This window comes from Mytilus edulis, chromosome 9 (assembly GCF_963676685.1).
Source record: "Mytilus edulis chromosome 9, xbMytEdul2.2, whole genome shotgun sequence".
In the NCBI taxonomy this organism is placed as follows: Eukaryota; Metazoa; Mollusca; class Bivalvia; order Mytilida; family Mytilidae; genus Mytilus; species Mytilus edulis.
Genome location: NC_092352.1, coordinates 3,288,498 through 3,303,818, shown reverse-complemented (window position 1 = coordinate 3,303,818; position 15,321 = coordinate 3,288,498). Strand labels below are relative to the sequence as shown.

At 32.5% G+C, this 15,321-nt stretch overlaps 1 protein-coding gene across 1 annotated transcript; it reads left to right on the top strand.

Moving 5' to 3' along the window:
* The first annotated feature begins 11,855 nt into the window (after window positions 1–11,855).
* LOC139487488 (C-type lectin domain family 4 member E-like) lies at window positions 11,856–15,321 on the top strand. Its single transcript, XM_071272333.1, has 3 exons — window positions 11,856–12,255; window positions 13,286–13,483; window positions 14,856–15,321. The coding sequence occupies exons 1-3, from the start codon at window positions 11,946–11,948 to the stop codon at window positions 15,092–15,094; spliced, it is 747 nt and encodes a 248-aa protein (XP_071128434.1). The 5' UTR covers window positions 11,856–11,945; the 3' UTR covers window positions 15,095–15,321.

Sequence of the window (15,321 nt, the reverse complement as noted above, 5' to 3'; positions counted from 1 at the left end):
ATTACCTGAGCGTATTTGAATGCCAAGGTTACTGAACACATGAAAATATTTCAGCAGCTATATCGGCAACACAAAAACTTTAAGAATATATAAATCTACTTAATGCAACTGCCTCTGGTTAAGTAAGAACTGTAGTTACTTAGTAATGATTTGATGATTGGACAACTATGATTGATAAATTTATATTTTACAAGAGCGCAACACAATGTCATCTGCTGACCATGATTAATATTATGATAAAATATTTAAAATAAGTTTTTCTACAAGTATCAAATACCCTTACCATTGTCAATGATCCACGACAACAAGGTCCAGTTTAGATAAGCCCAGCTAGACACCTTACACCATAGACTCAATATAGTTTATCTTTTGCTTATTGTTTCCACGTAATAGACCAAATGAAGGCAACAATAGTATACCGATGTTTAATGGTCATAAATTGATTAAGCCAAATCAAATGCGATCAACAAAACTAAAGTCGTGGAAAACACAGAAACTCTGAACTACAACTAAAGAAACATAAAAAAACCATAAAAACAAACTGTAAATAAGAACTGTACTTACTTGGTACAGGACAGTGGTTGATGTAGCCTATTTTTATGGCTAGCCAAACTTGTCGATACCTCAAAAATGACACTACGGAACAGGAATACAGTACAAACAAACACATGAACACTAAGCACAGAGAAAACATAAATAAATGATATAATGATACATTATAACATGTAACCACAGAATAACCTCGGACACCTCAAACCACGACACTAAGGTTATATATATTAGGACCAACGAGTACATGGTGGATATATATGTATACCGTCATTCTGAGAACCAAATATAGTTGACCTATTGTGTATATTATCTATGAAACAGACTAAAACAGGAAAACTAAAAGTTGACCAATAAATCAGCATTAAATGAGGTCAAGGTTAGGTTAACCGAGTCAGACAGACATTAACACCTTAATCATAACATACATCCAAGGAAGTTGAGCTATTTTCGTACCTGAGATGAGTATCAAACTACGGAGAATTTAGAATAAAACTGGACATACAATGTAGCAGTTTAAGAATACATCAACGGTAAAAAAAAAGACAGACAATAATCAATATGTTATTTGTTTATCTGCGATGATTTAAAATATGAACATATCTAAGACATCATATCGAGTTCGAAATCTTGCATGTACTCAGCAATGTGCAAAGCAGGTTAAATTTTGTCCCATATTTGAATTCGTGTTCCTCCTGATGATTCTTTAAGCCAGCTGTAATATTAAGTGTTATATTAATTTCCGCAACTTATAAGAACCAATATAATCTATTGGGACCCTAATAGCAGTTCGGTGTGAGTTTTAATCATTACCAAAGGGCCGTACGGTAACATATGGTTGTTGATTTCTATGTCAATTGATCTGTGGAAGGGAGTTGTCTCATTGGAAATTAAATAACATCTTCTTTTTTTCTATCTATAAATGTCTTATATGTTGACGGATTTTCTACATAACGGCACATGTCAAATAGAATTCATCACTCTTAAGGTAGAAAGGGTGTCTTCCTGCATGTTAGATTTTGAAATACCAGAAAACAAGGGTTAGATCTTTGATAAAATGTGCAAATTTTGGGATTAGTAGGTAATTCATGTGTAAAATTTATCAAAGGTACCAGGATTATAATTTAGTACGCCAGACGCGCGTATCGTCTACATAAGACTCATCAGTGACGCTCATATCAAAATATTTATAAAGCCAAACAAGTAAAAAGATGAAGAGCATTGAGGAAACAAAATTCCAAAAAAGTTGTGCCAAATACAGCTAAGGTAATCTATGCCTGGGATAAGAAAATCCTTAGTGTTTCGAAAAATTCAAAGTTTTGTAAACAGGAAATTTAGAAAAAATTACCACATTATTGATATTCATGTCAACACCGGAGTGTTGACTACTGGGCTGTCGATACCCTCGGGGACGAAACGTCCACCAGCAGTGGCATCGACCCAGTGGTGTGATAGTTATCAAAGGTATCAGGATTATAATTTAGTACGCCAGACGCGCGTTTCGTCGAATTCTCATTATGATATAGAAAATTTCATGTTTTATCATATTTATGGTTGTCTTTTACAAAAAACCGAATTCTTTTGTTTGATTCAACTTTTTCCAACTTTGCCGAATAAGGGCAGATAATTCAGATAGTGTTACTTTTACAATAGAATGTGTTAGGAATTTACCCATTAATTATGTAGCAAGAAAACGAGTCCGGTGTCCCCGTTTTTTCTTTTACGTATCTGAAAGCATAATATTGGAGCTATCTTCTCATATTTATCTCAAAATTCTATGGTGTAGTTTTCGTTTTATGGCGGAAAATTGGGTTTTCTATGCATAATTTATACAAAATCTGACAATTTTGCACAACCTGTAGTGTGAAAATAAGTCACGTGACCCATTCTGTTTATTAATGTTTTTAAACAAGCAGGATATAAACCACATTTTGGCAAATCATTAAAAAAATCTATGGATTATAATTTAGACACCCCATCTACCTTAAGATTATTTTTTCTTTTCCATATATTACATTATACTTCTTATATACTGTGTCATAACTTTTCTTCACAAAATTAATCACTGCGTATTTTAATAAAACAGCATAAGTAAATCATGAAGTCATCCTAAAAAGATCCCTTTAAAAATCATAATTTTTCCGGGGAAAACCTTTAAAAAATCAGTTCTTGTATATATAGCAATATAAGAAAAAAAACAAGCTGGAATATTCCCGGATGCGGGTTTATATAAACATTTTTTTTCAAAGAGAGATATATATGAGGAAATATAACAATTAAATATTGATTTATAAAACAACAGCAAAAAGTTGCAAAAACAACCATAAATAAACCAAAATGAAATCAATCAATCAACATGATGAAATAACTGCATTACACCACATTGTACAAATGGCATTAACTTGAAGGATCACTTATGACAAAAGAGATAAAATATTGTAAACAAGACAGGTGTCTAAACAAACAAGCTCGGGAATATATTATACAACTAGTACGATGTTTTCTATTAGGAAAAATGACAGAATGTCAATCAAAAAAATTAGAATCGAAAACTGCTCTAAAAAAATTAAAAAAAATAGTAGGCACGTGCGCGTCATGTGACATTATTGTGTCAAGCATAAAATGATACAAATGGTAACATTTGTACTATCACACGTGACTTCCAGTACATGACGGATTATTCGTCCTTTATTTGGCCTATTCATTTATTTTGATTCGAGGGTCACTGATGATTTTTTTATAGACGAAACACGCGTCAGGTGTAAAGATTTTAATCCTGATATATATATAATGAGTTTACATACTGCCCCAACCCACGTTTGCTTAAAAGTGCACCGTAATATATCGGTATATCGATAATGTGTTTCATCCATTCCATTCACTGAATATATCACGTTAATCTATAAGCTAGCAATGGATTCAAATATAACCAGAAAAAGATTACGATGGAATTGGTATTATTCTACTGTATGTACATATTGATAGCTAACTCAATATAAGATCGGTTGAGACTATCCCATATGTCATTGAACAAAACTTCATATTCCTTTTTGAGCATCATTATCCCCTCTGTACATCGGGACCTCGTCGTATGACGTTACGCACGGTTAATGTACATGCCATTTTGACGTGTTTTTTTTTTTTGAATAGCTGTAGTAAAGTCATTACCGTGTTCAAATGTATTCCAGCGTTAAAATGAAAGGACCAGTAATTTAATTTTGATCCGGAATGTATATTGATCAATGTTTATATCGTGTTTGTTTATTTAAACCAGCGTATAAGATAACAAAAGTATGAAAATTAACATCTCACATTCAAATAGCTAAAAAAAAACATAGGTAGTGGAATGAAACATTCATTTCCCTTTACTTCAAGAGTTATGATGATTTGTTCACCCAAGAAAATTCACATTTCACAAGGGCTCTGCACGATGGAAATATGTTTTTTTTCGAGGGAGATAAATCTTCATAACTCTTGAAGTATCTCCCTCAGACACGGGAAATAAATGATTAATATCCCATATACTTATGGATGAAATATGAACTGACGTAGTGAATTATAAGCCTGGTAGCATTGATAACTAATAACCCTCATTCCACTCATTAAATATATTATATCTAGATGCAGGTTAGCAATAGAGGTATTCATTATAAGACATTACCCCCATTTCACAATCTGCACAATGACAAACTCATCTAAGCCATGGATGAAATCATATATATTCCATAGAAGTAAAACGTTATTAATTTCGTGTGTCCGTAGCGCTTTTCTTGATTTCCCATTAGCATGAACGCTCCAAGCCGAATAATTGATATCTAGGATGTATAAGAACCGAAAAAGCTGTAGAGCTATGTGATTAAAAAGCACATAAAAAACTATAAACAAACAAAAAATCATAAAAATTAGACTAAAATCTCTTTTCTTTTCAGCAAATCTTATGATTTCTTTGCAGATCATTACTTAGCATTAGCTGATAAAGAATATGATTCAAATTTCATAATCAGTTTTGAAGACATCTTGAACTTATAGATAATAAACAATGTGTTTATAGTTTCCCTCGATACTAGGTTGTAACCCGAATTTTTGTTTCCCTAAATCGATTTTTGTCTCTTGAATAGCGGTTAACTACTGTTGTCTTTATTCAAGTATCTGCGAAGAAGACCAAACCTTAAACACGAAACATTTGCCAATGCACCATGGAATTGAGTTGAAAACCTGCCAGTCGGCCAGACACACTTTACATTCATTCCATACACCAGATAAAGTTTACCTAATGCTTTAAATTGAGAATGGAAATGGGGAAGAGACATTAACCCGACCATAGAGCAGACAAAAGCTGAAGGCCACCAGTGGGTCTTCAATGTAGGGAGACACATTTGCACCCGGAGGTGTCCTTCAGCTGGCCTTTAAACAAATATGTATACTAGTTTAGTGATATTGGACGTCATACAAATTGTACTTTATGAGAAATGACTTGACCACGTGAATTTAACCTTGCTTGTTGTTCAATGAAATAAGGTCGAGGTTAGACAAACCCTTCCTCACGGATTTGAATATGTTGCATCGAAACCATATACCAAATATTCTATTATTCATAATAGGTAAATATTTCTCTTGACAGAAACAATGTAACTTTTTCAGGCAATCACTGAACCTTGCAAGTGAGACCAATGCCAATGAACTTATAAGACATCAACTACGTACCATAGAATATCAGTATACTAGGTATGAAGCATTCAAGTCTTCGAACTACAATCTAAATCATGGAGTTTTGAACACATACTTAATGCCGTCGGCGCCGCTGGATAGTAAAACTACTACTTTTAATCTTAAAATAAAACACGAAACTCAGTTATAGAAAAAGTTGAAATTGAAGTTGAAGTTTAAGCTACTATGCATACGTAACATACTAACACTCTACCAAAAAGTACATAAAACGAATCAAAAAAGCGTAATATATGTGAGCTATCTGATATTGACTTTAATTTCGAGAAAATTGAATATGATACTAAAAAACAGAGAAATTGTATCGAAAACAACCGCCCTAACGTAAATCACGAATCAGTCATTCGACTTTCGCTAGAATTGAAGTTTACGGTCTCTACACTTTCCCAACAAATGACAGATTTAGAAAATAGACTTGAAATAAAGATAACGGAGAAATTAGTTACAGTGATGGACCGGAAATTCGATAGCAAAATAGGCAACATTAAGAGCGAAATTAGAACTGAACTTGACACTATGAAAAACAAACTAAAATCGGTGGAAAAAGACGTACGCATCTTTCGTTAAATCAAAAAGAAACTCGGATACCATTGATAGAGGGAAAATTTGATAACTAAAATGTTACTAATGATAAAAAGACCCACAAGTAATTGTTTAAAAAACAATGTGATATTTATGATAAGAGATGGACTAAAGCTAAGAGATGTAAAAGAGGAAAATTTTGCTTGGAGCTATTAGAAAACTTTCAAGGAAATAATAACCCATACATAAGAAGCTAGGAACTAACGCTTGATGTATGGAATGTTGGCTGGTGGTCAAAACACACTGACCGTGAAAATTATAAATTTAGACATTGTGTTTTAGAACTGAACTTTGATATATTCTGTGTGTGTGAAACTTTTTTAGTTGGAAACAACAAATTCGATATAAACGATTATACTTACTATGACACAACAGACTTGATAAGCATCATAAAGCGAAGCGTGGCACAGGTGGAGTTGGAACATTTGTTAAAAGTAGTATTGAAGAGTAATATAAAGTTAAAAGTTTAGATAAAACCGTCGAAGGCATTCTTTGGCTAAATTTCGATAATGAACAGGAAATTTTTTGTGTATGTGTATGTTATTTACCACCAAGAGGCTCAAGCCGCTCAAATGACTCAGAACAGTTTTATGCAGATCTTAATAATCTAAGCTATCAATCGCGTTAACTCGAGATATAGTTTTTCACACTCCATTCATAAATCGTCAAAACAAAAATCACTACTGACCTACCTTTTAAGTGATCGCACTGTAATAATCCTGACCTTCACATTTATCCAGAATGTTTTCCATTGTAATTCCGCCATCTTCGTTTCTTTGAGGATCCTTTGTTTACATATGACACGCGTCACTTTCGGAGTTTCCTGTAATGTTCTTTTTATTGATGTGATAAAGTTTCCCGCGCTTTATGCACATTTTATGAAATTGAACTCCACGGAAACACTTCCGGTAAAAACTATGGCGGATTTAACCATTCAAAATCGTCTTGGAAAATGTGAAGGTCAGGATTATCACAGTGCAATCACTTAAAAGGTAGGTCAGTAGTGCTTTATCTTTTAGCGATTTATGAATTGAGTGTGAAAAACTATATCTCGAGTGAACGCGATTGATAGTTTAGATTATTTTAATCGATAATCGCTACGAATTTCAGATGACGGCGACTATAATCTGGTATATATGTATCAGAACATTGGACAAATGCATATAGTTGGTGATTTCAACTCGAGATGCTCAGACATTTAAGATTCAATTGAAGGAGTTGATGACGTAACACCAAGACAGGTGATCGATCATAGTTCAAATGCAAACGATGAGTTATAATATATTTCCCAGTCGATTGTAATTGATGCATGGTCAATGGAAATAAAGGAATACAATATTTTACGTGTATATCAAAACGAGGTAAATCAGTGGTTGACTTCATAATAACAACCCATGAAAACATTCATATGTGCACTGACTTTAATGTTTAAATCATGTCTGATATTACCAAGAATTTGAATTACAAGACACCAAATACCTGACCATTCGGTACTTACTGGGGTTTTTTAAGAGAGAATCGGCTAATCAACAAGATAAAACACAGAAAGCGTCTTACTACGATATTCGAAAACTTCCAAGTAAACCGAGATCTCGAAACATACCAAACGAATTTTTAAATGACGATGCGCTATGAATAAAAATAGAACAAGCCATTCAAAACATTGAAAATAATTCAACCTTGAAATAAGACATTGATGCTGCCTATGATTGTTTTGTTGAACTTATTTCTGATGAAGTGAAATTAAAGACAGATGAAAAACAAGAAGGAGATAACAAATACAGGAAGTCAAAAGGAAAATCAAGATACAAACCATACTGGAATGAGAATCTGAAAATTCTGTGGGATAAAACTTGCGAACACAAAAAAAATATGGCTGAAATTGAAAGGATGTGGTACCAAAAAGAAACGTGTGCGAGAACAATTTATTACATCGAGTAATAAGTTCGATAAACTTTTAAGGAAGGAAAAACGAAGTTATCAAATGCGCCAAAAACAACAGCTTCTTAATCTTTCGACAGAGAACAATACAAGAAACTTTTGTTAGGAAATTGGTAATATCTAATGACAAACGTTCTTCCATACCAATGGAGGTATTAACATCAAAAAGTAATTATGTAAAGATATAAACACAATATATGATACATGGAAACGCAAGTATGAACAATTTTTCAATGTAACTGATTGTAGTAGAACGAAGACGTTCTATGTTCTGTCCAACATCAACTAGAAAATGGAATAACAGATCTTTCAGGAAAGGAATCCGAAATTTAAAATAATGATATTGCGTATGTATAAGTTAAGAAGGCTGTTATAAAATTGCCCTGTGAGATATATGCAGATATTCTTAACACACCTTTATCATTCTGGTTAGAAGAAAATACCATCTTAGCCGATGAACAAAACGGCTTTAGAAACGATCGTAGTTGCATCAAACATCGAGTCAAACATTTATACTCTCTAACAAGTATTATAACTAATAGAAAAACAATAACAATCAAAACAAGGAGTAAACAAAGACTCGTTAAACCAAAAGACATTTACATCAACAGTTATTCATAGTAAATAAGAAACTACACGAGCTCCACTAAAAATCGAAAGACTTTCTTATGTAGACGAAACGCGCGTCTGGCGTATAAAATTATAATCCTGGTACTTTTGATAACTATTTACACCACTGGGTCGATGCCACTGCTGGTGGACGTTTCGTCCCCGAGGGTATCACCAGCCCAGTAGTCAGCACTTCGGTGTTGACATGAATATCAATTATATGGTCATTTTTATAAATTTTCTGTTTAAAAAACTTTGAATTTTTCGAAAAACTAAGGATTTTCTTACCCCAGGAGTAGATAACCTTAGCCGTATTTGGCACAACTTTTTGGAATTTTGGATCCTCAATGCTCTTCAACTTTGTATTTATTCGGCTTTTTAACTATTTTGATCTGAGCGTCACTGATGAGTCTTATGTAGACGAAACGCGCGTCTGGCGTATAAAATTATAATCCTGGTACTTTTGATAACTATTTACACCACTGGGTCGATGCCACTGCTGGTGGACGTTTCGTCCCCGAGGGTATCACCAGCCCAGTAGTCAGCACTTCGGTCTTGACATGAATATCAATTATATGGTCATTTTTATAAATTTTCTGTTTAAAAAACATTGAATTTTTCGAAAAACTAAGGATTTTCTTACCCCAGGAGTAGATAACCTTAGCCGTATTTGGCACAACTTTTTGGAATTTTGGATCCTCAATGCTCTTCAACTTTGTATTTATTCGGCTTTTTAACTATTTTGATCTGAGCGTCACTGATGAGTCTTATGTAGACGAAACGCGCGTCTGGCGTATAAAATTATAATCCTGGTACTTTTGATAACTATTTACACCACTGGGTCGATGCCACTGCTGGTGGACGTTTCGTCCCCGAGGGTATCACCAGCCCAGTAGTCAGCACTTCGGTGTTGACATGAATATCAATTATATGGTCATTTTTATAAATTTTCTGTTTAAAAAACTTTGAATTTTTCGAAAAACTAAGGATTTTCTTACCCCAGGAGTAGATAACCTTAGCCGTATTTGGCACAACTTTTTGGAATTTTGGATCCTCAATGCTCTTCAACTTTGTATTTATTTGGTTTTTTAACTATTTTGATCTGAGCGTCACTGATGAGTCTTATGTAGACGAAACGCGCGTCTGGCGTATAAAATTATAGTCCTGGTACTTTTGATAACTATTTACACCACTGGGTCGATGCCACTGCTGGTGGACGTTTCGTCCCCGAGGGTATCACCAGCCCAGTAGTCAGCACTTCGGTGTTGACATGAATATCAATTATATGGTCATTTTTATAAATTTTCTGTTTAAAAAACTTTGAATTTTTCGAAAAACTAAGGATTTTCTTACCCCAGGAGTAGATAACCTTAGCCGTATTTGGCACAACTTTTTGGAATTTTGGATCCTCAATGCTCTTCAACTTTGTATTTATTCGGCTTTTTAACTATTTTGATCTGAGCGTCACTGATGAGTCTTATGTAGACGAAACGCGCGTCTGGCGTATAAAATTATAATCCTGGTACTTTTGATAACTATTGCAACGTTTGCTTGTTTCATCGATGCAAAAAAAAAGCCTTTGTTTCTGTAAATAGAGAGATGATGTGGTTTAAACTGATGTCAATAGGCATAAATGGAAAGATTCCGAAAAGATTACAATCGCTGTATGTAGATATTCGCTATGCTGTTTAAGTAAACGGTCATATGACCGATATGTTTGGCGTTAATATGGGTGAAAACTAGGCTTCTAAATATTCCCTTCATCATTCTCAGTGTATGTAAACGATCTTGTCGATAAAATAAACAATCTTAATCTTGGTATCCCGATCAATGAGTCGTGCATTTTGTCTATCTTGTTTTACGCTGATGATATTGTTTTGCTAACACCAGATGAAGAATCCCTTCAAATGATGGTAAATGTAGTCAACACTTGGTGTTCAAAGTGAAGATTGAGTGTAAATTTTGAAAAGACCAAAAATAATGCATTATTTCCTTGTCCCGCAATCCCTCGATCGAACTTTGACTTTCTTTTTTGAGACACAACTATTGATTATTGCAGTAAATATCGATATTTAGGACTGCGGCTTTATGAACATCTAAATTGGAAATTTACAGTGAGATAAATGATAAAGTCGGCAAGTAGAGCACTCTCCGCACTATATACAACGTTCATTTCATGTGGCGGTATCGACTATGACATATTTACTAAACTATATGAAAGCCTTGTCCAGCCTTGTATTATATGGATCGAGTATATGGGGCATATCAGAAAACAAACAATTAGAAACTGTTCAAAACAAAGCCTGCCGATACTACCTAGCTATGCGTAGAGAAATGGGATGGTCTACAGTAAATACTAAACAAAATATCGAAGTTTTGAGACTGTATTTTAAAGTTACAAATTTATATGGAAATAGGCTCGTTAAAAAGAAACATTAATCGAGAAAATCAAATAAGCCATCGTGGCATTCCCGTGTTCTGAAATTTATTAAAAAAAGTGACTTAAGTTATTTGATAAATGCTCAAAATATGACAACCCGACAAAGTATTGTAAAGAACAAATTAATCACTATAGATGCTGAAAATTGGCTACGCGATGTGCATAACGATAGAAACTGTGAAAATGGTAATAAACTTAGGACGTTTAGACAGTAAAAAAGTTATCTACAGCCAAACAGTTATGTGAAATCTGTCAAGTTTAGAGAATACCGTAGAACGTTATCAAGTTTTCGTTGTGGCTTCTTACCACTCACCATCTAAATAGGACGTTACAACAAGCCAGTTACACCTTTTAATGAAAGAATTTGTCAGTTTTGTGATGAAAATACGATTGAAACTGAACACCATTTTTTAATGAACTGTAATTTTTATTCGGACTTGAGATAGGAACTTTTAAATTCGCCAATTTTATCACACTATGTTTTTATTATCTTGATTGTAGAAGAGAAATTTATATTATGAGCTGTGATGAAATTCATTTTTTATTAGCTAAAACATTCCATTAGATGTTTAAGAGGAGAAAGAGAAATTTATAACTTTTAAAAAACTTAAATTTTTAATTCTTATTTATTAGTATATTATTTTAAATATTTATATCAATTCTACTTTTTTTGGTTCTTTTAGGTGTAACATTGCTGATCTAAGAAGTAATTGATTTGAATTGTAAAATTTTCTTTTTTTTTAGTTTTTGAAAAATGTTTTAAATTGTGTATGCATTTAATGAGCATGAGATAAAAGGGTCTCATATGTCTTTTAAGACAGGAATCTAATATATTTTTTATGTTTATTTTATCTGATGTTCAATATTTTATGTATAATGTTAGATTGTGACACCGTAATATACTAATTACTTACTTACTTTAAAAACTTAAACATTGATCCATTTTAAGTACATGTATATGACTCAAATCAAGTATCCCAGTAAGTGTATTTCTAAGTGGAGCAAACAACTCATCAATTTGTTGTTCATTTCTTCCGGAGGGTTTATCCAGTACACATTATGTGTGGTCATTCTTCGGTATTTCTCTTCATCAATAACAATGGATTACGAAGCGTATAATTCGGTAGCAGAAGTTAATGAATTAACAATTGGAAACCATTCGAACGAAAAATCACATAACAAACTAAACTTCTACGAGGCCTTAAATCATAATAATGGTGATATATCAACCTATGATGACTTGAAATTCAACATAAGTACAACCACACAAGGAAAGCATTATTCTAAAAAACAGTATTTTATATGGTTTCTTGTTGGTCTTTGTTTTGGAAGTGTCTTGTCTGGTGTTATAGTCTATTTCGCTACAAGGATTAATGACCAGCGTATTTCTACAGATGAAAACTTTGCAGGTAAGCACACACAGAGATAAACTATCAGCACTACTGATGTAAATCACCAGGTCAATCTGTCCAGGGATACGAATGTTTTAACCTTTCTGAATTCACTTATTAAATTGCGAAATACAAAACACAAATATCTATGTGTATAGAGAGAGAGTATAGAATGGTTAAATATTGGAAAACAACATTAATAATTACTGATATTGCATATTGATAACATTATTAATTACTGATAATTGCACATTGAAAAATTGTTATGATGAAATGTTTAGTAGCTCTAATAGAAAACCTAATGATAAGCAGAATTGGTGCTGTAAGATAATAGATATTTTTGGGTAAACTTTTAACTTTATTTTGTTAAGTCGAAAGGTAGATAATGTAGATTTTTGTTTGAGACAATTAAAAGACAAAATGGTTGAAACATTTATATGGGAAGCGAATGCTTTCTTTAAAGTCTCAAACAAATGTCAATTATATGAATATATTTTGTACACATACGTTACAATTTTATTTAGACAAACAAGTGAATTAAATATATAAATCTCATATTTGTAAATATCGTATTTGTGCACATAATTTGAATATAGAGACAGGAAGATATTATAATACTGACAGAAAAGATAGATTATGGATATATTGTGATTTTATTTTTTATTGGAATGTAATAAATATGCTGATATTAGGGGGAAATATATCAAAACATATTACTGGAGACACCCTTCTACTTATAAATTGATACAATTGTTATCTGTACAATACAATAAAGAACTTAACAATCTTAGTAAATACTTAAAATTAGCTAAGAAACAACGCTGCTAAATGTTAACAATTCTATGAATTTCATACTTAGAATCTTATTGTATAAGAGTGATTTAATGTATTTAAATGTAGTTAACATTTTATAATTATATGTCTGTTTATGTGATATGGTGCATGTATAATCAATTTGTCGAAAATGAATATTATCCTATAAGCTGTACTTGCTTTTGGAATAGAGTATTATTGTTATAAATAAAATATTCCTTTATATTTTATTCAGCTCCTCCTGGTAGTCGAAGTAATAGTTCGATTGGATACAGTCGTATACATGGATTTAACAGTAGTATAAAGTTATATGAAAATCCCAGGTCTTGGGTGGAAGCACAAAAACAATGTGTAAAAGATGGGGGACGCTTAATTGTTTTAAATACTGAAACCAAAGATAAAGCGTTTTTAGCGTATGTAAGATTATTATATGGTAAGTATACACCTATTTTACCTTCTAACGACAGCGAGGTTCGAATCCTTCTCCTTGTTATAGGCCATGCTATCCTACATTTGAACTAATTAAGGTTGCTCGGGCCTATTCGAAGTTTCTATCAGAAGTGCCGTATTTTTTGTTATTTTATTCTTTACTTAAAGTGAATGAAATTGGTCGAAAAAAAAATATGGGGTCACGGACCATTTAAGCTAAAAATTTTACTTTTAAACAGGTATGTAAAAGGGACCAATTTTCAATGAAATGATAGGGAAAATAGAGATGTTGTCATATTTTTATCGGAATATAAAAAAAAATGTTCTATGACACTTGATCCAAAACTGTAAAATAAAAAGCTGAAATATAGCTTCAAAGAATGAGCAAATAAAAAACATAGGTAACCGATAAGGAAAATAATATTTTGCCTTCAAACCCAAATTTTGGCGGGAAAATGGGTGAAATGCCATTTTGAGCCTTTAACAGATACAAATAATAACGAAAATATTCTTATAGTGACATAACTACAATGTTTTAACATTTCTAATGAATCAAAATATTTTAAAAAAGTAATATCGAATTTACGACAAACACTTTTCGTGTGCATTGTAATTCATGTGTGAAGTTATGCGCAATCGAATAGTCCCGATCCAGCTTAATTATTTTTTCCCATAGTTTAAATAGAGGCAACAGTTATATACCTTTGTTTAAAGTCATAAACATATTGAGCGAATACAAATCCGGGTTACAAACTAAAAACGAGAGAAACACATCAGAAAAGAGGGGGGAAAAGGAACAACAAAAAAACTGAATTGCAACAAAACAAAAGTCCACACACATAAAAACGTATATTTCTATACTTGAAAATTTGAAATGATTAAATTTTAAGCGTTACTGATCATCTTACAATGTAGCATGAAGAAAACAATTAAATCGCATGTAAAAACATAAATAAATTTTTGTGTGTGTTTGAAAGGGCTTAAGACATATGTATGTGTATATTTTTGTTTATTTTTATTTTTATTTATTTTTACCAAGTCAGGAATATGACAGATCTTGTCCATTCGTTTTTGATGCGTTTTATTATTTGATTTTGCCATGTGATTATGGACTTTCCGAATTGATTTTCCTCTAAGTTCAGTGATTTTACTTTTTAAACACAAGGCAAATTACTTAATCAAAACAAGACAATGTTCTTAGCAATTGTCCGTTCATATAAAGTCAAATACTAGTAAATAATATAAAAGCGTTCATTTGTCAATTTTGAACCTTTATAGCCAATTACAATGCATTCTTCTAAATACATTGTTTCAAGGTTACTTGTATATAAATTTGTAATATTCTTTACATACATTCTCAATTTATCTATCTTTAGGTATCTCACAGTGGTGGATTGGTGCGAGTGACAGAGAAATAGAAGGAACATTTCAATGGGTTACACGACACGTAATGTCGTATAATCAATGGGCTGGGGGCGAGCCAGATGACATGACAAAGGAATTAACCAATGCAGATTGTGTCATCTACATAATCAAAACAAAATCTGGAAATTGGTTTGATCGTGTTTGTTTGTTTAAAGTGCCATTTGTATGTGAAAAGAACACATCAGAGTAACTATAGTACAAACATTGTTTGATAAGCTTAAAAAGATACTTTCTTGTGTGAACAATTTGTATATAAGTGAACCACTAATATGTATTCTAATGCAACACATTTGTAACGTTGATTTTGATTGGATAACGTCACTTATTTACATGGCATCAATTCACAATTGATGCTATGGGAAGTACGCGCAAGCGCAGATGGCATATGACAATTTTTTTAATACATGTTTTAACGTT